This window comes from Thyridium curvatum (assembly GCF_004353045.1).
Source record: "Thyridium curvatum strain D216 chromosome Unknown NODE_7_length_750237_cov_83.650653, whole genome shotgun sequence".
NCBI classification, from domain to species: domain Eukaryota; kingdom Fungi; phylum Ascomycota; class Sordariomycetes; order Thyridiales; family Thyridiaceae; genus Thyridium; species Thyridium curvatum.
The window spans coordinates 441879-465114 of NW_022156762.1; the positions used below are offsets into that span (position 1 = coordinate 441879).

The 23236-nt window shown below is 56.2% G+C and overlaps 9 protein-coding genes across 9 annotated transcripts; 6 read left to right on the forward strand and 3 right to left on the reverse strand.

Annotated features, from left to right (window-relative positions):
* Positions 1-932: 932 nt before the first annotated feature.
* E0L32_001858 (uncharacterized protein) lies at positions 933-1190 on the forward strand (the record flags this gene model as incomplete). The annotated part of the gene is made up of 1 exon (XM_031135983.1): positions 933-1190. One exon carries the CDS (start codon positions 933-935, stop codon positions 1188-1190), a length of 258 nt encoding a protein of 85 aa, XP_030989994.1.
* A 538-nt stretch (positions 1191-1728) lies between these two features.
* E0L32_001859 (uncharacterized protein) lies at positions 1729-3138 on the reverse strand (the record flags this gene model as incomplete). The annotated part of the gene is made up of 1 exon (XM_031135984.1): positions 1729-3138. One exon carries the CDS (start codon positions 3136-3138, stop codon positions 1729-1731), a length of 1410 nt encoding a protein of 469 aa, XP_030989995.1.
* Positions 3139-4277: 1139 nt separating this feature from the next.
* On the forward strand, positions 4278-6211 carry E0L32_001860 (uncharacterized protein; the record flags this gene model as incomplete). Its single annotated transcript, XM_031135985.1, has 4 exons — positions 4278-4574; positions 4654-4711; positions 4763-5684; positions 5857-6211. The coding sequence occupies 4 exons, from the start codon at positions 4278-4280 to the stop codon at positions 6209-6211; spliced, it is 1632 nt and encodes a 543-aa protein (XP_030989996.1).
* A 1086-nt stretch (positions 6212-7297) lies between these two features.
* E0L32_001861 (uncharacterized protein) lies at positions 7298-9136 on the forward strand (the record flags this gene model as incomplete). The annotated part of the gene is made up of 2 exons (XM_031135987.1): positions 7298-7626; positions 7720-9136. The coding sequence occupies 2 exons, from the start codon at positions 7298-7300 to the stop codon at positions 9134-9136; spliced, it is 1746 nt and encodes a 581-aa protein (XP_030989997.1).
* Positions 9137-10041: 905 nt separating this feature from the next.
* E0L32_001862 (uncharacterized protein) lies at positions 10042-10554 on the forward strand (the record flags this gene model as incomplete). Its single annotated transcript, XM_031135988.1, has 3 exons — positions 10042-10089; positions 10172-10232; positions 10316-10554. 3 exons carry the CDS (start codon positions 10042-10044, stop codon positions 10552-10554), a joined length of 348 nt encoding a protein of 115 aa, XP_030989998.1.
* Positions 10555-11021: 467 nt separating this feature from the next.
* On the reverse strand, positions 11022-12902 carry E0L32_001863 (uncharacterized protein; the record flags this gene model as incomplete). The annotated part of the gene is made up of 1 exon (XM_031135989.1): positions 11022-12902. One exon carries the CDS (start codon positions 12900-12902, stop codon positions 11022-11024), a length of 1881 nt encoding a protein of 626 aa, XP_030989999.1.
* A 419-nt stretch (positions 12903-13321) lies between these two features.
* E0L32_001864 (uncharacterized protein) lies at positions 13322-13925 on the forward strand (the record flags this gene model as incomplete). Its single annotated transcript, XM_031135990.1, has 2 exons — positions 13322-13568; positions 13672-13925. 2 exons carry the CDS (start codon positions 13322-13324, stop codon positions 13923-13925), a joined length of 501 nt encoding a protein of 166 aa, XP_030990000.1.
* A 399-nt stretch (positions 13926-14324) lies between these two features.
* Positions 14325-17160, reverse strand: E0L32_001865 (uncharacterized protein; the record flags this gene model as incomplete). The annotated part of the gene is made up of 2 exons (XM_031135991.1): positions 14325-14426; positions 14506-17160. 2 exons carry the CDS (start codon positions 17158-17160, stop codon positions 14325-14327), a joined length of 2757 nt encoding a protein of 918 aa, XP_030990001.1.
* Positions 17161-21080: 3920 nt separating this feature from the next.
* On the forward strand, positions 21081-22777 carry E0L32_001866 (uncharacterized protein; the record flags this gene model as incomplete). The annotated part of the gene is made up of 2 exons (XM_031135992.1): positions 21081-21906; positions 21987-22777. 2 exons carry the CDS (start codon positions 21081-21083, stop codon positions 22775-22777), a joined length of 1617 nt encoding a protein of 538 aa, XP_030990002.1.
* Positions 22778-23236: the final 459 nt, after the last annotated feature.

Genomic DNA, 23236 nt, shown 5'->3' on the forward strand with positions numbered 1-23236 from the left:
GAGGCGCCGCGGTTGAAAGACCGCACAGAGTCGAGGGGGCCAGACTGCGGACCCAGCGTCGTCTGGTGAGGGGGATACAGACCAAATGAAGACGGCGTCCGAGACAATACGATCCAGGGATAGATTGCAGTGATCTGGATCCCCGATCGATTATTGGTATTTGTGGACGTTGTCGGCCGGAGAAATTCAGGAGGAGGAGGAAGGTCTGATCAATCGATGGATTTGCTCCTTCGGCTGCCAGCTGTCTGGAAGGAAGGGTCTAACCAGAATGTGTGTGTGCACAACTACCTGCCTTGCTTTGGAGGCGTCGACGAAGGGGGCGCAGACAATGAATGGATGGGCATCAAGGACCAATACTTAATTCACTCTCTGATTTACTGGTTTATTCTCTCTGTGTAAATGCTTCATGTTTGACGGCTTGACCTTTGGGTATCGCAGACTAGCCTCCACTGCCTGCCAACCAAACAACAAGACACCCGAGGCTTTCGACGACAGTGCTGTGCGTCTCAAGACTAAAGGTGCCCCCTCAGAAGTATTCCGCTTTTCCGTAAAGCGTTTTCCATCTTTCTTTACATTTTGCTCTCATGGATGCTTTCGCTCCCGGGTGTGATATCGGAATTCACGTTCAGAATCCCGGGGGTGGCTGTTAGTGGCAGGTACAAGTACACACCTCCTCAGCGGGGTTACCTAGGTATGCTTTTAGGCTTGGAATGCTTGTGGTACTTGTACTTCGTAGTCCCTGAATTTACAGGTGTCGCGTGCAAATAAGAAGACCCCACCAATAAGTGGACCCCAATGTCTGTCTCCCAGAAAATTTATCTCGAGATTCTTGGATCAGACCTTGACACATCCACCTACAATCCAGCTTCCCTGCCTACCTAGGTACCTTCTCTGCACCGCTCTCGTCGCCAACGGACGCAAACACCGCCACAATGCATCTCATGATCAACCTCGACGAGTCCGGGAAGCGGACCTACACCCTCAAGAAGACGCTCGAGGGCAAGGTGACCAAGTCTGCGCATCCTGCCCGGTTCTCGCCCGACGACAAGTGGTCTCGGCACAGGGTCACGCTGAAGAAGAGATTCGGTCTCCTTCTGACCGAGAAGAGTTGGTGGACCTTCCCTACACTGAAGACAGTAGCAAGAGCTGACATTTGCGGCGCAGAGGACCTCAAGGCCCTGGGCACCTAATTGCCGAATTCTGCGATCGTCGACATTCTGCTGAGCTCGTGCCAGCAATGTCTTGGTGTGCGCGGTGGGCTTGGCGCGATGATATATCACGATAAAGAACGGGTCACGGGGAACGGTCTCTACAACGGATGATGCCATGGGCCTCAGAAGTCCGGCGAAGGGTTTATTTCACACGAGGTTGGGGCAGAGCCAAGGAAGTCTTCGCTTCAGCGATTGACGTCTCTGGCCAGCCGCTTTGGTGCTTCCCTCTCTCTGTTTCCACGGGTTGAGCGTTTTGGAGTTCAGGAAGTCTGTTTGTTATACCTCGAGTCGAGCACCCGCCTTGGGTTCATCAGTGAGCGGCGATGGCTGTCGATTTAGAAAGATGGCCATGTGTACATGCACGCAGAAAGCTCACAACAAGGGCAATAGAATCTTTAAGGTTTTCATGCATCATGATGGCTCCCCGTGCCAACCTAGCCCCCTCGTTTTTCATGCTATGTACCTAGGTAGCCTGCTTGGAGGACACATCGTCCACACGAGCTCACTTCACTACTGATCAACGCTTTTTGCGAGCGTTCACGTTCCTACCCGCACCCACCTTAATTCGGCCATTGGCGCTCCGACGCTCGCCAGTAAGGATGCCTGGCAGATAATCTTCATCCATGAGATCCCGATACCGTGTCCTTCGATCCTCTTCTTGCTTTTTGACATACTCTTTCTGGTCTTCTGCCAGGATAAGGTCACGACCCCAACCGTTCTGGCCACCACCACGTACATTTGTGTTCTTGCCGTTGGCACTCCCATGGGTCGGCTTGGGTACGCTGTAGACGTTTCCTCTGTGGGACCACTGGAAGTTCCGTTTGAGGTGCAGCTTGAAGTTGCCTTGTGCGTCGGTCGAGCAACTGACGCGGGTCAGGGTAGCCTGGCCACATGAGGGGCAGAATTGCTTGTCCATCTGCCGGGTCACCTTGTAGCAGCCGTGGCACCTCAAAACCCAGGTCTTGACTTGTGTGATGCGTGAAAGGGACGGAGAACAGCAATTCAGGTTGATCCTCAGCGCTACGTTTTGCATGGCGAAGTCCGAGGTCAACATGGCTGCTTTGAGGAACTTCTGCGCGGGTTGCGAACCGGCGGCGCTGGGTCCCTGCTGCTCCTGATGGCGCTTGAAGTTCGATGGTGTAACCCAACCGTCGCTGTCGTCGTCAGAGCCAGATTCGCTCTCCTGAGTGTCGTGGGCATGGACCTCCTCCTTCTTCCCCTGCTCCTCCTCCTCTGCCGGTTGTGACTCTAGAGTGACACCCGCCAGTTGTTTCGTAATCCCGTCATCAATCTTGGGTAGCGTAGTCGACCCCGATTCATCATGGACCGGCGGCGCAGCGTTTTCGGAGTTTGGCAAGTCTCGCAATTCTTGCGTTCCCTCTTCGGCTACGGGATCGCTATCCAAAGCTTGTATGGCATAGTCTTGCTTCTCCCCATCAGGCCTGCCCGGTGGCTTGCCGTTGACGCTCTTCTGGGTGGGGGTGTTCTTCAGTCTCCAGTCACCGCCGTTCCTCTCGCACTCGAGCTCATAGGTCAGGGCAACCACATGAATATCAGCTCGACTCAGAACCTCGAGGTCACCAGTCCTTCGAGCAAAGTCGGTGACAAACTTGACTGAATCTGATTTGGGGCTGCGTAGTTTGAGAAAGGGGAGGAGGGTCGTCTCGAGCCGTGTACGGGTGGCCTGGTCGCGCACTTCCGAGATGACAGAGGGGATGGTGTACAGCTCATCAGCCTGAGCGAGGAGAGTAGAGACAGGTGGATCGTTCTTGATCAGGGGACCAGTATCGATCACAAGACAGTGTATGGGCTTGCCCGTCGTCGGAGCAGTGACTGGCGTGGAGGAGGCGGAGGTGGGGTTGGGAGCGGGTGATACCCCCCCAGGAGGGGTTGGCCCCGACGGCGATAAAGAGGACACCGCCGCCATGGTTGCAGATGATATGTTGGCCACGGAACAGAGAGCTGTTTGGCGCGTTCAGTCGGAATAAAGCCTTGTTTGTGGAAACGCAGCTGCTGTAATATAGAGCAAAGCACTAAAGTGTGTTGGTGTGCAAAATGTGTTGTAGTGAGGGGACTTGACGATGGACTTGACGATAAGGTGATAAGAAAAAAAAAAAAATCAAGTCTGTAAGAGGTATGGACGCCATTCGCCACTACCTACCTAGGTACTTCGTAGGTACTGTTTCGTTTTTTCTTTTTTCTTTTCCTTTTCCTTTCTTCCTCTGATTTTCGGACACTCCAGTGGGCCCGCCTTGGCGATTAGCGGAACTCAATTGACTAGTACATGTACTTGTACTGTACTTGTACTAGAACAAATACTCCGTAGTCCACGTCCTTGATGTCAACCCAATCAATTTCGGCAGAGAGATCAATGAATGGATCCCTGCACTCAATCGGTACCCGGCACACCAAGCTACCTAACCTAAACTTGCGACACACATACCTAGGTACCTACACCATTCCATCAAAATGGCTGTCTCCCTACTCAACAATGAAGGCATGTACTCCGTATGCGTGGGCGAGGGCGTGTCCTCGAGGCTGGCCTGCTCCTCGCATGCTTGCTCGTAACCAGACACAGGTGAGTACATTTGATGTCTAAGGAGCGAAATAGAACCAGTGGACGGATAAACGGCAGTGGGAGGAAGTGCCGAGACCTTCGCCTGCCCACAACCAGAGGACATGTAACAGCCAAGACATGCCAGGCCGAATGGGAGCTGGAAATTCAGCTCGCCAGGTCGCGCATGCATGTGCTAATAGATGGCACTAGCGCCCCGTTCCTCATTTGCTTGTGATGGGGCCAGGTGTGGTCGTCACTTATTAGCTAGACGGCCTACCAAACCGATGATCTCATGCACCTTGTTTTTGGGGCCCTTGTGTGGTTTGTTTGGCTCACCTTTGGGTCCTTGTTCCACAGACAAACCTTCTCGACGCCCCTGCGGACCTTCTTTCTCTTGGAAGAAGATACATCTACACGAGGCTCGCACTGGTTGTCGAGGCTGAATTGTGATATCGTCGCGCCCGGCTCTTAGACGGGTCTACCTGCCACCTCTCGAGTCGATCTCGGCCATGAACTCGCAAGGCGGCGGGCCTTATGGCCAGAACGGGGGCTACTACTCCCAGCAACCGCCCCAACAGCCATACGGCGGCGGGCAGCAGCAGTACTACCAGAATTACCAGCCTCCGCCCTCATACGGCCAGCCAAACTATTATCAGAACGGCCAGCAAGGACCGACACCCCCAGCGCCTGCTCAGGCCCAGCATGATGGTGGTGCCTACGGCTACGACTCCAACGAGAAACAGTCTTTCGACCAGGCCTTCCGTGTGGAGCGGCCCAAATGGAATGACTTGTGGGCGGGCATTTTGGTATGTTGATGTTCACCTCCTTTCCCTCTAAGCCCACGTTCTCGACTCCTCGACCCCCCCTGACACGGACGGTGCTCAGTTCTTGATCTTTGTTGCCGGCTTTGTCGCCGTGTCCGGAATATCTATCTCGGGCTACTGTAGGTATCCCGTTGTCCGCTGCGCTGGTATCCCGAGCTGACGAGAGACAGCCTCGACCAAGAAGAACAACGGCAATGGCATCTATGATGGCAAAAACGACTTTGGTCTTTCGACCAACACCATCATCCTCTTCGTCTTTTGCCTCTGCATCGCCCTCGTCTTCAGCTACGTCTACATGTGGCTGGCTCGGGCCTTTACCAAGCAGTTCATCTGGATCACTGGAATTCTCAACATTGTCTTTGGGCTGGCCAGCGCCATCTACATGCTCTACCGCAAGTACTACTCTGGGGGCATCGTCTTCCTGATCTTCTCGCTGTTCCTTGTCATAGCTTTCATAAGCTGGATTCCCCGGATCCCATTCAGCGTGTTAATGCTCCAGACCGCCATTGACGTCGCCAAGCAGCATGGACATGTCTACATGGTCAGTGCCCTCGGCGGTCTGCTGGCAACTGCATTCGGGGCTTGGTTCTCGGTGACGCTGGTTGCTGTATATGCCAAGTATGAACCCGGCAATAACCCGGCGTGCAGCACGACCGCAGGCGGCTGCAGTAGCGCCAAGGTGATTGGTCTGGTCGTCTTCATCACCTTCACTGGATATTGGATCTCGGAATGGCTCAAGAACACGATTCACACCACAATCTCGGGCGTTTACGGCTCGTGGTATTTCTGCTCCAAGAATTATCCCAGGGGCGTCACCCGCGGCGCCCTTCGACGCTCCTTGACCTACAGTTTTGGGAGCATCAGCCTGGGCAGCCTGATTGTGGCCATCATCAACTTCCTCCGCCAGCTGTGCTCGATGGCTCAGAGGGAAGCTGCTGGGGATGGCAACATTGTTTCCTCCATCCTGTACTGCGTCTTGGGTTGTCTCATCAGTATCCTGCAGTGGGCGGTCGAGTTCGTCAATCGATATGCCTTCTCGCACATTGCGCTGTACGGAAAGTCCTACTTTGCGGCTGCCAAGGACACCTGGAAGTACGTTACCTCTTTTCCCTTTTCCCTTTTCCCTTTTCCCTTCTCTCTTTTCCCTCCTCGCTATCCCCGGTTTCCCCATCACCCCCCCTCCATCCATTCTGTGACAAGACGCACACCCGCCGAGCCCTCGGACTAGGCCTGGACTGACTGCTGGTACCTTTTCTCTATCTAGGATGATCAAGGACCGTGGCATTGATGCCCTCGTCAACGAGTGCCTGATTGGGCCCGTCCTCAGCATGGGTGCGACTTTTGTCGCCTATGCCTGTGCTTTCATGGCGTACCTGTACCTGGAGTTCACAAAGCCCGCGTACAACAACCAGGGCAGTTTCACGCCGGTCATCCTGGCTTTCGCGTTCCTCATCGGGCTGCAAATCTGCAATATCTTCACAACGCCCCTGAGCTCGGGCATCGACACGATCTTTGTGGCTGCAGCGTGGGACCCGCAGGTCCTGATGCGAGACCACCCGGATCTGTACGACAGGATGGTCCAGGTGTATCCCCATGTGCAACAGGCCATCCACGCCTGAACAGAGCCCGATGTTGGGTTTCAGTGGTTCTCTGTAGCATCACCGAGGCAAAGGTGACTGACTATTTGGAGAAGATGGATCTGTTTACAACAGGGGCATAACGGCGGCCACTCGAGCTGGTGCATGCATACGTAGAATGTTGAAAGGAGGATGGCCGTCTTTGTGGTGGCCAAAAGTATTGTACGTAGATGCGTTGAAATAGAGTCACGAGATATCCCCATGATGCAGGCGTACCTGTCCCAGGTACGCAGGAACAGACAGAGAGAGACCTGTGATGCACAATGTGATGATGTTGGGTAGGTAGGGCTAACTAACTAGGGAGTGCATCGATCTGTCCATCTGCCATGTCTCTCGGCTGATCTCTCCACAACGATAGGTGATCGTTCGTCCATTGCAATGGCGCTACCGAGTTCTACTCCGTGATGACGTTTGCGCGGGCTCCAGATCGAGAGTCTGGACACGAGACCCGGCAATTCCCTATGACGCCACGGTACGTGATTGGTGGCCAGTAGCACAGAATTGGCAGGAAAACTCAGCCTAAGCGATTCGAGGCGGGTCCTGTCACAGACCGAGTCCCCAGTTTTGCGGTGACGCCGGACTCTTGTAGCATCCCGGTCCCTCAGCTCAGGGACACAAAATTCCAGTCTGGGCCTGTTCAATGTTCTTTTCATCCTCGGCTGCCTCCGTCTCCGAGACGAGAAGAGCAAACTTTGAATTGAAGAACAGAAAAGAACAGAAAACTCCATCGATAGACCAAGAAGCACAAACCCCCCCCCCCCCCTAACGAGAATAATAAACCCAATTTAACACGCAACGCGAACCATCCAAGCTCTTGCCTCCCCTTTCCCTATTGATTCTCAACAATTTCGAAGCGTTCCTGAAACTTGACCAGTCAAACTGGGCACACGCACGCGCGCGCGCGACACACACTCTCTGGCGAACAGTCGGCGACCGACGATCCCTCTTCAGGTCGATTTCGCGATCACTACGAACCAGAACCGGCTCCCTGGCCTGTCACCCACGTTGCCGTGCCACCAAGCCGGGCGATACGATACCAGACGGATCCGACTCGTCGCAGTAGACGCCATGGTGGTCCAGCGGAGGGATGAGGAGCAGCCGAGCAGGCTGGCTTCGTACCTGGCTCGACTGAACCCGGTGCCGGCCTTCCCTCAATATACCGGACCTCACAAAGTCGGCACCATCGATGTTGAGATCCCCGTCTCCGACCTCGAATCGCCCAGCCCGGCTCCAGAAGGTGCCGCCGCCATCCACACGATCCAGTTCCGTATCTTCTACCCGGCTGGCCCGGATTCCAATGGCGGAAAGATCAATTGGCTTCCCGCTCCCCAGCGCCAGCACATCACCGCATATACCACCTTTATGGGCCTCGCACCCTTACTGGCCGAGGTCGTCTCGTAAGCTCTCTGCCCTCTGCCCTCTGCCCATCTCCTCAACGGGAGACGCTTTGGCGTGCGCCGACTGACTTGGCCTGTTGCCTCTGCGTACAGATTTCTGCCGCGCCATCTGCACTACGCCACCCTCCCCGTCCACAAGAACGCCGCCCTCCTCGAGCCCGACACCCCCAGCAAGCGATGGCCGACCATGGTTTTCTCTCACGGCTTGGCGGGGTTTCGCAATGCCTACTCCTACTTTGCCGGCTCCATGGCCAGCCACGGCGTGGTCGTGATCTGCCCCGAGCACCGAGACGGTAGCTCTGTCGTGTCCTTCATCCGCGACCCTGCCCGCCAAAATGCGTTTCTCAGACGGAATCGGGGTAGCGTGGTGCCCTACGTCCGCATCCCGCACACAGAAAGCCCCGAGATCTGGGCTGCTCGCAACGCTCAACTGAGGATCAGGCTCTGGGAGCTCGGCCTACTTCATGACGCCATCCTTCGGCTCGACGAGCAGCCCGATTTTGCCAACCTCAACCTGTCTACGCCACAAAATGCCTTGGCTCAGTACCGAGGCAAGCTCGCGGTCCAGGAACCAGGCAGCATCATATGGGCTGGGCACAGCTTCGGAGCAGCAACCGTCGTGCAGTTCATCAAGAGCACCTACTACGCCGATGAACCTGCTGTGGCCGCCATGGCTGAGCCTCTTTTCAGGCCAGCACGAGGCTCGCGTCTGAGGCAGGCCATCACGGAGAAGAACCCCACCATCCTGCAAGACATGTGGTGCTTCCCTCTGCTTGCCGAGTCGTCTCGGCCCCTGTGGAACCTGCCTCTCCCGGCATATGCAGATGTCCCCACGGCGCCCGGCGGCAAGGCCTTACTGGCTGTAGAATCGGAGAGCTTCTTCAAGTGGACGAAACATCTGCACGCCACTGCCCGCGTCCTATCGCCCGACCCAACAGCCTCGTGCGTCGTGGCTTCGGCCTTTGGCAGACCGAGCGGTCTGCAGCTCCCCGAGCCCAGTGTGTTTTACGTCGAACAAAGCGCCCACCTGAACCAGAGTGACTTTGGTGTTTTGTTCCCCTGGCTGACTGGTAAAATGTTTGGCGTCAAGGACCCGGAGCAGTCTCTGCGCCTGAACTTGCGGGCTGCCCTGCAGATGCTTCGTGCCAACAGTGTCCCTGTATCCCGTACATCTTTTGCGGACCTGGTTGATGGCGAACTTGTGGACAAACCTGGGGTGCGTGACGCCCACGATGACCGCGTTGCGGACGACGGAGTTCTCGACGACGAGAAAATCCTGAGCCGGAGCGAGCCCACAGGCATTCAATCCTGGAGGTGGGTCGACATCATAGGGCTGGGTCAGGAGACTGGCTCCCTTGAGCAGGGCAAGGCAGACACCACGTCACAACTCGACGCCGACGGGACGGATGAAGAACAGCAAATGGAGCCGGAACTCGAACCGCAGCTCAGCCGACCTGGCAACGTTACAGGGGCCATGTCGGGTGTTGCCCCATCGGCCAACAGCGCCTGAGCAGAGCTAGATGCTAGCTGTGCTTGGCTGCATGACCTGGGGATTGGCCAATGATGTACCGAAGAATGACGATTATGAGCAATGTATGGTGTCTGGTGTCCATGATAGATTTAGATAGTCCTTGCTGCTGCTGCTGCTGCTGCTGCTCCTGGGTTTGAGCGCTTGGTAATTTTACTCGGCATAGAACCTTAAACTATGAAGATTACCCAAGACATATATCCATCCAGACACTTCGAACCTACTGCGAAACGTGGAAGTGTACATGTCGTAATACCAGCACGACCGTTCTTCATGTGTTATTGCACGTGCCCTGTGTTGGAGGGGGAGAGAGGATGCCCGGTGCTGCCATAAAGGCATCAAATGCCTGAATAATTGCGGGCTGGGCTGTAGAAAGCGCACGATACTCAGGCTATGTGTTTTCCTGCTGTGCAGCTTGACTGGAGCACTCAGCATTTGATTGATTGCAGTGAGTTGACAATAATAGGTAGTAACTGAAGGTGGTGTTGAGTCTGGTCCATGAATGAATCCACTACCAGCCTAATCAATTTGATTGATACTGACTGGAGTGGACCGCATCGGAAAATTTTCGCTCCGGTGGGATTTGCGTGCACTGTGGACGGACTGCATCAATGCTCCAAACCATTTACTAGTCTGAGCTCACAAAGGCGCATCGACTGTACTCCAGCTTGGATCTCGCATAGAACGAAGAGTCTTGACACGCCCAAAGCCTGCGTGGACACTTCACTCCCCGTCGCCCACCTGTGACGCTCCCTTTACCGACCAGAGCAACTCCACTCGTCGGCTCCTGAACCCCAAAACAAACAAGGCGCGATCTAGCAGCCTTTGTGACGACTATCTACGACATTCGTATCCGGTGCACTCATCGACCGAGAATTCTCATCACCATGACCTCGACAATCGGCATACCCATCAAGCTTTTGAACGAGGCCCAGGTAAGCTCCGACGCGTTGCTGCCTTTGGTAGAGCCAATCTATGGCCCCCTCACGTTTGGCTGACCCTTGCTTGTTCAAACAGGGCCATATCGTGACGCTGGAGATCACTTCAGGCCAGACATACCGAGGAAAGCTGTTGGAAGGTAAGGAAAACCCCAACAGCCCGTTCGAGCTTGCATTCCATGAGCCCGCAGACTGACCAGAGGACTCGCCTTCCCCCAAATAGCCGAAGACAACATGAATGTCCAGCTCAAGGACATCACCGTCACCGCCCGAGACGGCCGGGTCAGCCATCTGGAGCAGGTCTACATCCGCGGCAGCCACGTGCGCTTCTTTATCGTTCCTGACATGCTACGAAATGCCCCCATGTTCCGGAGTCGCAACGTGCGCGGACGTGGTGTCGGCCTGGCCAGAGGAAGAGCAACTGTCAGCAGGGCACGAGCTGGTGGACGTGGCGGTCGGTAAAAACATCGAGCTGGAGAGGACATAGAGACATAAAACAGAATAACGGGCCGACAGATGGATCAGTTAGCTACTCGGGTCTGGGGCCTTGAACCGGCTACGGAGGAGAGGGGGGAAGGGAAGGCGGGCGCGGATTACTCAGGACTGAGATTGCAGGCGTTCAGGGGACACCTCGGGGAACGAATATATTTGCATTTATGGGTATATCCCGGTGGAAATCGCGTGTGCGCCCAAAAATAAGCGGCGGCGGCTGGAATGACAGATGGGAGAGGCAAGACTGGACCCATGATGCGCGATCAGGGCAGGTCATTTCCCTTGATGGTGCTTCGGCTCACGGAGTGCGAATCAAGAGACAGACAAATACAACGTTGAGACCTTTTCCAGGCCAATCTATGCCAACTCGTTTCGTACACGAGCATCGTTTGGTATTACAGTGCAGTGGACTATTATGCCCTTATGGGCGCATCTGCCTATGGGAGTTTTTGCAGAGCAGCTTCTGCCTTCTCGACCAGTTCCCGAGCCCGCTCCAGATCTTCCACTGCTCTGCCACCTTGGGCATACTCTTCTTTTGCCTGGTCTAGGTAATGGGCCACACTGGATTCTGCAGCGCGGATAGTTTTGCGGCCTTCCTCACGGACTTCGCCTTCCCAAAAGTCTCGAGCGGCCTCCCACTTCTTCTGCATTCTTCCCAAGCTCCAAACAAGGCCAAGAGCCGTCACAGCGCCAGCCTCGTACGCGCCAAAGGATGACAGGTACATCAGGCCGCCGAGGGCCGCGGACAATGCAGAAGAGCTCGAGGTTTGCAAGACGAGTTTTTGAGCAAGCGCCTGTAGAGCTGGAATTGTCTCGTCCAGGAGATAGCGCCTCGTGAAGCTGATGTGGGTGGGCCACTTGGCCTCGACAATCTGTCTCGTCCCATCAGCCGTTGCGCTGGGCTGTAGGTATGCGGGAAGCTCGTCCCTGGCATCGGACGACTGGGACTCGGCTAGGCGACCTGCCAGATAGACTATTTCTTGCTCTGACCTCGGCAGGAAGCGTTGCGTGACCATCTCCGACGTAAGCATAGTGACGTCGTCAACTCTCCAGAACAGCTTCCACCATCCCAATTTACGCCATCGACGGCCCGAGAAAACCAAGTCTAGTTCCTGTTGAAGTTCTGCGTGAGCCCCCTCCGCCCAATCAGCGAGCCGCGCATTCAGCCTGGGACCCGACAGAAGCGCAGGGCGTGCGCAAGACACATGTCGCGCCTCCTCAGCCTGGATAGACGCCAACGCATTTTGCAAAACCGAGGCCACCAGCTTGCGGACGGGCAGCTTCGTGGCACCATCCTCGCTGGACAAGCTGCCCAGTGTCAACCAGCTCCGCACATCCGGAATGTTGCTCCGATACCAGCATGCCTCGTATTTCATGGCGTTGGAGACGTTGTCGCGGAAGAGGCCGAGGCCCTGCGCCCCGAGATCGATATCGATGTGCATGAAGGGGCAGCTAGACACATCGTCGGTCGGGTGCCTGAGATTTACTGCTGCGGCGATCTCGTCCTTGTCGTCTACGAGAGGCATGGCGGATACGGCTAGGGCACCCAGCATACCGTCTGCCACTATCAAAGCTTTGTGGACTGGGGTCGCGACGGGCGTAACCCTGCCCGAATCCGAGGTGGGAATCTCAACAGCGGGTACGAGGACCGACTCCTCGAACTCTTGTATCGCACGGGCCCTCGGGTTGGTGGTGAGAGGGTTAGTTTCCATTACCAGGATCTCGATGTTGTGCCCATTCAATGTAGGTACCGACACCTGCATCTCACGTATGAGATCAGTTCTGGACTGCCTCAGGGCCTCTTGGTCCGGCGCATCTTGCTTGCCAATGCGAACAACTAGAGGATGGGCTGTGTCATGCTTATCCAGCTCCCTTTCCCACTCCTCTTCGGCCTTGAGAGGGTCGGCTAGAAGTAGGCGTAGCACTTCCTTTGCTGTTCGCCCAGGGTGGCCGTTGGCGATGCCGAGGATGGCGATACGTATTGACTCCTTGCCGGCTTCTTGCTGAAGACTGCGCAGTGCCAGTTGCACGCGTGGCAGACTCACGTGGTTTGGCGCATGCTTCTCGAGCTCCGCCAGAGTGTCTTCTAGGTCTCGTCGTGCTGCGGAAGCGTCGGTGGTTGCATATCGGGCGCTCGCTACGACGCTGAGGCGGCCAATGTGTTGATACCTCGACCTGGCTATCCTCGACCTGGCCCTAGCCGATTCCTGGGTGGTCAAGGAGCAAAAGAAACAAAGGGAAGGACGACAGGCAGGTCGGGTCGTAGATCCTAAGCGACCGCGGCCGACGACTGGTCGCAAGCCCAAGCCCGGCGGCATGATGCCTGTCGAGGACGTCGAACGAGCGGATGCGCTGTGAGGGAACGCAGCGTGTGCTTCAGGTTCTTGAGAAGCTGAATCGGAGCTGGCGGTCGTAGGTAGGTATTTTCTGCGGGACGGACGGGGGAAACGGTCAGTGCTTGGAGCTACGGGTCAATTCGCACTCCAAGTAAAACTACAAGTACTTCCGATAAGATAAGGAGGTACTCCACATGGACCACATTACACCAAACATGCATGTACAAGTAGCGACCTACGATCAGCATTCGCCCGCCCCTCCACGTACCTTGGCTCGGCGGATGCAAACACACCTCACGCATCATCTCATCTCACCGGGCCCAGCGTTTTATTGAAGTAGAACTGCCACAAACCAACCCTCCTCCAGACTGCCCCAGAAAGACTGTCCGCGTAGTTACAGCATGGCGCAATCAACGGCCCATCGTCGGCTGCTCCAAGAGTATCGCGCCTTGACCAACAACCCCCCGGATGGCATCACTGCAGGCCCCGTCTCCGAAGACGACCTCCTCCACTGGCAGGCTTGGATACAAGGACCCGAGGGCACTCCGTTCGAAGGCGGCATCTTCCCCGCCGAGCTCCGTTTCCCCAAGGATTACCCCCTTGCTCCGCCCACGATGAAGTTCCTCGACGAGGTGTGGCACCCCAATGGTAAGTGTCCATCATCCATCATTCTCCACCGCTCCCGCTCGTTTTGCAACGCCGTCGCCGGTGCCTTAGACCACGCTCGGCAAATGTCTGACCGTATCGCCAGTGTACCCGAGCGGCTTGGTCTGCATCTCTATCCTGCACCCTCCCGGCGATGACCCCAACCATTACGAGCACGCATCCGAGCGGTGGTCTCCCATACAGAGCGTGGAAAAGATCCTCATATCCGTCATGAGCATGCTAGCGGAGCCCAATGACGAGAGCCCCGCAAATGTAGAGGCGGCGAAGATGTGGCGCGAGCGGAGGGAAGAGTATGAGCAGAAGGTCCGCGACGGCGTAAGGAGGATGCTTGGTCTCTGAGTCTTGGCACAAGAGAGTATCCCGGTCTGAGCTTTATCGGGGAGGTCGGACGGGGCGGAGCACTCATCTGGACGATTGTCCATCGTCTTGCCTCTCCTGCTGCTCTTGGGCCCGCGGCGTGTCCCAAGCTTCGTGTCCCGTTTGTCGTGGGATACTTGCGCGTAGATAAACTATTCGTTCTGCTTGCATAGCAAGGTGTTATTGGGCTATGATGATTCAATTCAGTGCATTTCCTATTGTACTTTGCTCCATCTTTGCACCGTTTGCGTCGCGTTCTCAGCCTTGACATTACTGCAGGGTCATCACTGATCACAATGGCACACCCAGGGCGTCAAGCACCCCGAATCGGCTTGTCGCTGCATCGCTAAAATTGCCAAAATTCTACGCTTGGGTCCACGACTACATGCCGTTATCGGCCTTGAACTTGTCCCAGGCCTCGTTCAGGGTGCTGAAAACGGTACCTGCAATCATGCGGGCTTCTGTGCTCGTGTCCTGCGCCAGCTGGAAAGCGGGAGGGTGTTAGCAACGGCCAGGAGCGCGGCTGAGGGGTGCCATAGACAGGCTCTCATCTGGGACTTACCTTGTCAGGATGACATTTTGCGATCGCCTTCATATAGACAATCTTGACTTTATTGGCCAGAACCAGCTCATGGAGTCCGACTTTCTTCCACCCGCTGCCCTCCCACAGGACTTGGTCCAAGCTGCCTAGCAGTGCACGAAGATTATCTCGTTTCCCGTCCCTCCAGGCTGCAATCCGTGCATCAACCTGATCAACTAGTGCAAATCGTTCGCCGTCTGCGGCTTCGGCGGCTTTGTTGGCGGCTCGAAGCCGTTCTACAGCGTCCGAGTCCTTTGCTGGGGCGGCGGCGCCGCCGCCGGGGGGGCGCCGGGCGTTTGGCCTTGCGGCAGTACCTGTTGGGCGCGGCGAGGGCGCGGCGGCTTTCAGGGGCGGTTTCGGAGCTAGTGCTTTCTGGCATCGCTGCCGACCAGCAGTGGCCGTTGCACCACCAACGCCGGCTTCCACGCAGGTCTGCCACACAGCCATGGCGTCGGACCACTTTTCCATCTGCTCCAGCCCCTCGGCCTTGCGCGTGAGGGCCTTGCCGTAGAGGTCGCGCATATCGCGCTTTTCGCTTGTACCGTCCTCAAGAGCGACAAGCTCATTCTCCCCTTTGCCGGGGCCGATTACCGCAAGGGCGGCGTCGGCATCGTCCACCGCCTGGCGGGGCTCGCCCGTCTTAAGCGCCGTGAGCGCGCGATTACAGAGGAGCACAATGGCCAATGGGTGCGTCGAAGGTATGGCTGCCAGTGATGAAGAATAAGACGCATGTGCTGCGGCATAGTCGCCTCGTTTAAAATGCGCTGTACCATCCAGGCGATGCTTGTTGGAACTTTGGAATGATGCTGGGCTGCAAGGGGGGATCTGTCGCGGAGGCAGTTTCGGCGCGGGCTTTGAAGGAGGCGCACTTGGCCTTGTTGTGGTGTTTTGCGGAGCAGGCGCCTGCTGCTGTCCTCCTGTCCGAGATGCCAAGCGGGGAGAGGATCGAAACGAGATATCTTGGGTTGGTTGCGATGAACTAGGCAGCGTCTCCCGTGCCGGCTGGGGGGATGGCTTCTTCCTGCGGGCCGGGCTAACGTATGCCTGTGCACTCTGTTCTTCTACCGACTGATGGTTCAATCTCGCTCGTGGATCGCGCACTGGAGGCTGCTTGGCCTGTTGCCACCGAGGAACAGGACTATGCCGCCTTTCGGGCTGGTCGAACGCTGCAGGGGCCTGGGTCCGCGAAGAAGTATGTGTAGGTGGCATGGACTGGGGCTTTCGATCGGGATGTGCACCGCCTTCCAACATCATGGCTTCATCAGTGACGTCTTGTTGCCGCGCAGTGTTTCTGCTGGACGGATGGTCTGCTTGAGCCGACCGCATCCACTTTGGTTGGCTGGGGTCGGCGTCCTGCTGGAAGTCGGCAACAGCTTGTTGCATCTTTTTCTGGCTGGTCTTCCAGAGAGAATTAGCAGACTTGAGGAAGCTGGTTCCCATAGCAGCCGCCGTCTTGGCGAAATCACCATCGTTCTGATGAGTCGAGACAGCATGTTGACGAGCATCCCCACCTTTGGCCATCCATGCCGCGCTGTCGGTACCGTTGGAACTCTTGGTTTCTACTTGCCGTCTCCCGTCGCGGCCGTTTGCACGTCGCTGTCCTTGTGATTTTTCCTTTGCAGCTCTGTGCGCGTCATCCAGTAACCAGTTTGCAGCAGCCTGCACGTTCAGCCCAGCTCCGCTTTCCGTTAAGCCCCGGCGGGCGTTTTCTGGGCTGAAGCCGTAATCGACCAATTCAGCCACAGCTCGGTCGAAGGGGTCATCCATGTGTGAGACAGCTTGCTCAGCAGACGAATCGGAATCTCCATCTTCGATGGGCTTGCCAGGTTCGGGACTTTGAGGCTGACTGGCCTTGGCCTTGCGGCGAACCTCCTCCACAGGTTTGGCTAGGTCGCCGAGGAAGTCGTCATCGCCGCCGTTGGCCGGACTGACGGCAGCGCTGCTGCTAGGTTTCGAGTTGAGCTGGCCAAGATCGAAAGGGTCGTCGTCTTCGAACCCGCCTCCTCCATGGCTCGTGCTCTGGGCGTTAGCCCCCCACGCGCCGGGGTCACTCAGATCCAAGGCGGGCCCGGAAGCCGGCGTTGCTGTCCGCGATGCAGATTCGGCGGGTGGGGGATAGTGACTATCATTATCCACCTTTGTTTCGGCGTTGAATGCGGCGAACAGGTCGTCGTCCGAGTCGGTTTTGCGGCGCTCTTGAGCAGGCTGGTTGGACAGAGCTGGCGATGCTGTTCTTGAGTTGACACCCGAGTTCGAGGCAAGCGTGTCGAAGAAGCGGCCATCGCCGTAGTTAGCCTGGGCTTGCTTCCTGAGATCGTCCTGCTTCTTGCGCTTCTCGGCTTCGAGACGCTCCTGGCGCTCGCGTAAGCTCAGGTTGGCGGTGTTCTTGGCATGGCCGAAGTTGACTAGATTGCTAAAGCTGTCTTGGGCCGGTTTTTGAGGGGGCGGCTTGAAGGAGGAACTGCCCGAGGCTTGATTGGATAGGGGGGTATTGTGGCCGGAAGAGAATGGCGAAGGAGTCGGGCGCAGCGAAGGGTAGGCGAATGCATTCGGCGGGTTCGTGGAATTGGGAGGCGCCTTGGAGGTCTTGTTGGTGTCCGAGGTGGACGACCAATCCAGGGCCGAGAGGTCGTCCATTGTGACGGAAGTCAGATTCAGCAGGTACGGTGGCTCTATCGGGACATGGCGAGAGTGTGTGGGCGTGCTTGTTTGCGGTCCTCCAAAAAGGCGACCCGTGGTATCGAGTGACGATGCAAGTCACAATTGGCGAGACCAGTTCCGAGTCGGGGAGATATTGATGGATGAGCTCCTGGTGCCACCTGTGCGTGCTGTACACACCAGCCTGGGGCGGCTTCCAGAACATCAAGCTGGAGGTCTAGCGGAGTGTGGCACGATGTGGCTGGTGCTTTCAGTGGATGCACGCTGTGGTGCACGTGATTGGAGGTAGACTTAGGTACTGTAGTTAGGGCCTCACACGGAAAGGTAGGTACCTAGGTAAGGTACCTAGCTGTATTATCTACTCGGTAAGGTACCTGATCAACTTGCCTTGCGCACTTCACTCTTTTCTTACTCACCTACAAGTAGGTACCTAGAATAAGTCAAGTACTTAGGTACGGAGTGCTTTGGGGCGCCTCCCCAACATGCACAGCGAGGCTGCATTCATTGTCACCGGTTGCCTCATGGTCAAGGATGGTGAGGTTGAGGCTCGAACCTTGGTCTGCAAGCAGGCAAGCAAGCTACAACTCCCACTTTGATTGTGTACGGAGTACAAGTAGAATGGCAACAAGCTGGGAAACAAAAAGGCAGCAGAAAAGCCAGGATCCAACAGCACGGCTCCAAGGATTCGTTTCTGCGGAGTAAACCTGCCAACTCCCTAGGTACTCCGTATTGATGTCGCAGGCTGATTGGTGCACGGCTCAAGCTGTTCTTGGCTGAAACGTGTTTCATGTGCTTGGCGCCAGCGCTTGCAGAAAGGGAGAAAGAAGCCCCCAAAAACGCCCTTCACCTCTCTCATCCCTGGCACAACAGATAGGACATACCTCTGGGTACCTAGGTAGGTAGCTACAAGAGTACGTACTTGGATATTCAGTTCAGGATGCCGACCCCAGAGTCGCCAATGCGAGAGGTGCCCAAAACCACGAGTGAAAGGCAGTTTTCAGCCGGAAGCGCCAGACAGCCAGCACCAGCAGAATCCCTATTAGTATGCCTGCCGAGGGGATGTTCCAATGGCATGCAGGTCGTCGATATTTGCCGATCTGAGCTCTGCCCCTGATTATCCCGCGCATCTTCATTGACACGACACCCCTCTCGCTGGGTTCACGGCACACTCAGCACCGCCGATCCTGATCGCCGCACACGGCACGACCGAGCAGGTCAAGACGATCTGCTCGAGATGGAATGCGGGACGGATGTTCTCTGTCAGAAAGACGCGCGCCCGAAGCTGGTGCAGGCATTGTGCGCGAATCCTGCTCCATACTTGCGGTCCCATGATATTGGAAGTGCGTAGGTACGTCAAGTGCCAAGGTAGCTACATACCTAACGTACCTATGTAGTTGTAGTTGGCGTTGAGTGGCGTCATCGCTCAGGTACATGTACTTACACGCCTCGCGCGCACGCGAGCTTCGTCGTGCCCAAGGGCCTGAATGTTCTCCACTGTGCTGTCGCTCATGATGGATGTGCTGGAGAACAAGGCTAACCTGGAAGAGAGCGGGCACATCCGAGTCTGGTCTTTGGCTTGCTCCAGCACATGGTGCTCCCGACTAGACTTGAGTACCTAACTACCGACCTTGTTACCTACTTACCTTTAGGCAGTTAGTAGTTACATACAGTACCCAGGAAGCATGCAGTTGCCAGTAACTAAGATAGATAGGTCATCGAGAGGAACGGTGTGTGCGGAACAAGCACCTGGTCCTCCTCCTCTTCCGTTCTTCGTCAGGCATGGAGTCGCGAATAGAAGACAGGGGGCCGCTGGTGCATGAGGATTCTTCCTCTCCCCTGTCAAGCCTGTCGGGCTTGTCGCTTAGCGGCGCTCTCGTGGCAGTGGCAAGGCGACCAACCAGTCAGAAGGGCTGCCCAGCCCCTTGGAGGCACTTACAAGAATTCCACCAGCTCGACTTCGCAGGGATCGTGAGCCAGCCGTGCACCCCCCGGCCAACCGGCACTTTGCATTTTCAAACCCAGGCTCTGTACCTTAATCTATCTCTGATACAAGCTGACCCTCTCTTGTGCTGGTCTGTGCCGTAGTTACCGCTTTCCCTCCCTTTCCTCGCTCCCCCTCCCTCTCGTCTGAGCTACCTAAGCTGCTTCAACGGCAGAGCCATGGGATTCCCCAGACTCGGTGCTGTGCGAGGGTGTGAGCGAGTGAGGAAGTGAGAGAAGAGGGCGACTCCTTGCAACACCAGAGCATTTCCACTCCGTAAGGAAGCTACACAAATAAGGAAGCTGAAATGGGATGTCTACATAGACCTATCCACAGATTAGGTAGTTACTTTACATGTTGTACTCTTGTATTTAGGTACGCCACGGGCGGAATGTTCGTCTTGATCGACGGAGCCGGTCCATCAGCAGAACATGGGTGCGGTGTATACAAGAAATGGGTGCAAGAATAGATCGACTTGGTCTCTCTTTTTTCTGACCGGGGGGCCCAACAGCTCACGATCTGGAGTTGGGAGTTTGGGAGAGAGAAGGGGGGGCGGTTGGCAGTGAGTGGTGTGGGCGCGCGAGCCGACACCCGCCCCCCTCGACAATCCTCCCAGCGCCCCTCTCAGCGCTGCTTCTTACATCGAGGTTCATTCCACGCATCCCTCCCTTGGCTTCTCTTTCCTTGCCTCTTTTACTTCGCCTCCGCAGCCCAGTCTCTCCCTTTTCCAGATCGTCTGGATCGCCTCTCTTTTCTCTTCCCTCTTTCTCTCTCTGCCTAGCAGCAGGTTGCCTTCTTGTTGGTGGTGGATTTCTTCATCGACGACATTCGCTCCTTCGTCCCAACCGCCACCTCGCTCACGTTCTTTCGCCCACCCAACGGCTGTCTGATTTCTTTTGGCACAGTCGTCGCTCTCCTTCCTCTGTGTTGATCGCATTCGTTTCTCCCAGTAAATTACACGGTTTCACCGGTCGAGTATTCTCTGTTAGAGCGTTGTCCAGACTCAAGGATTTGGATCACCAGCTACGGTTGCAGTTTCAACCGCCGCAAAGAGAAAGGGAAAAAAGGGTTCCAGATACAAGGGGCCGAGAGAATAAGCCAGGACAGAAAGGCAAAAACGAAAAACGAAAAACGTCCTGATATCTGCTTCCCTCCTTGGTTTCTTCCCCTCCGTTTTCTTCTCTTTCGAATCCAGTCTCGCTTGGCTGTTGTTGGCTCGAATTCCTGGTGGAGTGCTGCTGGACATTTAGCCCGCCACCCACCCACAGGTTGGAATTTGACATCGTGAGAAAGCCTTCGCTGGTGAGGCTGGGAAAAGCTGGCCCAGGCATCACGTCACAGGTCCTTTCCGTCTTATTATTACCACGGGCGTTTCTTCCTTGACGCCTTGCCGCTGCTTAAACTTGCAAACCTTGATCCTCACTTGCGGTCGACATTCCTTCTTTTTCACCACGCCCGACACCAGCAGTGACTTTTTTTTAAGGTGTGGCTTCGGCAGCGCCTGATTCACTTACACGCCGCTTCACTTACACGGCCTCGGAAAGCCACAAACGCCAACGACTGACGCAATATCACATTTCACTCACTCACCAGCAACGCATCTTCCCTCGTCCTTCTCGGTCTTTTGCGTCACCGTTGCATTGAGATTCTGACCGCTACCTGGTCGCTCCATACCCGATCATTTGTCTCGACCTGACAAGATCCGGCCGGCAGTGCATCAAAACGCCAAACAAAACCTTCCCAAGGCGCGACAAGAACCAGAGACACTGTCAGCTCATCTCTTCAACATCTACAACGGGCTGCACACATACGAATTTTGTACCGGATCCATCGCTCTTCATCTCGAGCACGCCGGACAAGATCGACTTTCACCATCTCACACCAACCCTCACCCTTTTCAGCCAGGATCAAAGCTGAGATGAGGATCACCCTACTTCCCGTCTGGGCTTTTGCCCTGACCGCGACCGCCTTCTGGCGCATGGAATGCCACGCCCGCGTCGGCCTGGCTAGACTCGACCCTCTGGTCTCGCCCGGAGAGGTCTCCCAACACGTCCATGCCATCCACGGTTCGAGCGGATTCTCCGAAGACGCTACCTACGAGGACCTCGTGCGCGCCAACTGCACCTCATGCGCTGTCACCCAGGACAAGTCGGTGTACTGGCACCCATCCGTGCTCTTTCAGGACGCTTCCACCGGCGAGTTCGAAGCTGTGGACCAGAGAGGAGGCATGCTAGCGTACTATCTGCTGTACAGCAATCCCGGTGAGAAGTCTGTCAAGGCCTTTCCCCAGGGTTTTCGCATGATCGCCGGCGATAGCCTTCGTCGCAACTACAGCTTGGGCGATGTCAATACCCCGGATCCCGAAAAGTCGTTGTGGGCTGCTCTCGGCCAGGTCACCCAGGGCGATCTCGCCCAGCGTGCACTGGGCTTCAACTGCCTCAACTACCAGAAGGCTCCCGAGGGCTCGCTCTACCGCCATTTCCTGCCAGACAAGGCTTACCTCGACGCGAATTGCCCCGATGGCATTCGCTTCGAGCTGATGTTCCCGTCGTGCTGGAATGGCAAGGATCTCGACTCGCCCAACCACAAGGACCATGTGGCGTATCCTGATCTTGTCATGACCGGCACCTGCCCTCCCGACTACCCCATCCGTCTCGTGAGCCTCTTTTACGAGACCATCTGGGCCACCGATGCATTCAAGAACCGTCCTGGAAAATTTGTCATCTCCAACGGAGACCCGTACGGTAAGCCACCAGTCTCCCCGCGTGCTATGCAGCCGACACTGTCAATATTCGAATCATCAGACTGACCTCTTGTTTCGTAGGTTACGGGTACCATGGCGACTTCATGACTGGCTGGGACCCGAACTTTTTGCAGCAGGCCGTCGATACCTGCACAAGCGACAGCGGAATGATCAGCGCTTGCCCTTTGTTTGATATCCAGGATGACTCCAAGGCCAACCAGTGCAAGATGGATCTTCCAGCCGCCCTCGTCAACGAGGATGTCCGCGGACCGGGCCTCAAATCCTTGCCCGGCAACGTCGCTATCCAGTACGGTCCTGGCCCGGCCACCATGGCCCACCCTCCCCAGCCATCGAGCGTCCAGGCTGTTCCTACCCTGACGTACAAGCCCGGCTCAAGTGCCACGGCCAGCGGCACTTACCTCCCCGGCCAGGTCTTCAAGGCCACGGCCGAAGGCGTGGCCCAGGATCAGCCCACAAGCACGCCTCCACCGCAGGCTTCCGCTGCTCAGGTTCAGCCCCCTGTCGCTCCACAGGTCCAACAGGTGTCTGTGGAATCGGCGCCGGCTGTGCCCCCAACGCCAGCCCCTGTCCCTCCACCGCCGGCCACTACACCTCCCGCACAGCTGCCTGCGGCGCAGGCCGCTGGCGATGGGCTCTCTTACGAAGTTGTCCGTACCGAATATGTGACGAACGGCAACATCGTCTCCGAAATCGTTTGGCAAGAAGCTGTTGTCTATGTGACTGTGTCGGAGGATGTCACCTCAACAGTCACCGTCAGCGCCGACGTGCCCAATCAGGTCCAAGTCAAGGCCCGCCGGATCCCCGGCCACGTGCATCGCCATGCCGGACGGCAGCATGGACACCGATCCTGATGATGCCTACCACCCCGACGAGGATGTCTTGTGTGGACCACAGCATCTGCACAGCCGGGCTACCACGCGCAGGATACTAGGCGGTTTGCCCGTCCATGATCTTTGTTGTTGCAACTTTGAATTCTGTTGCCTTCTCGAGCCTTTTCTTCTTCGTCTCCATTTGATCGGCATACTGGCATGATTTTAGCACCTGTCCTTTTTGCCTTCCTCTCCCGCGGGCTGGGTGCAGGAAGGGAATTTCAAACGATATCCACTAGAAATGAACTTCGAATGACTCTACTCTGTACCAAATGAAGAGCCTCCGTTTCCGCAAGATTTGCTTCACACGTGATGATTGATGGGTCTACATACAGCTGAAATTCCTATTCGTATGGAGCAAAGCCTGTGTACATTGTAGATGTATTCCGCACTTGACCAAGTCTAGATTTGAAACAGCTCTTTCAGCATTCCTCACCGCGT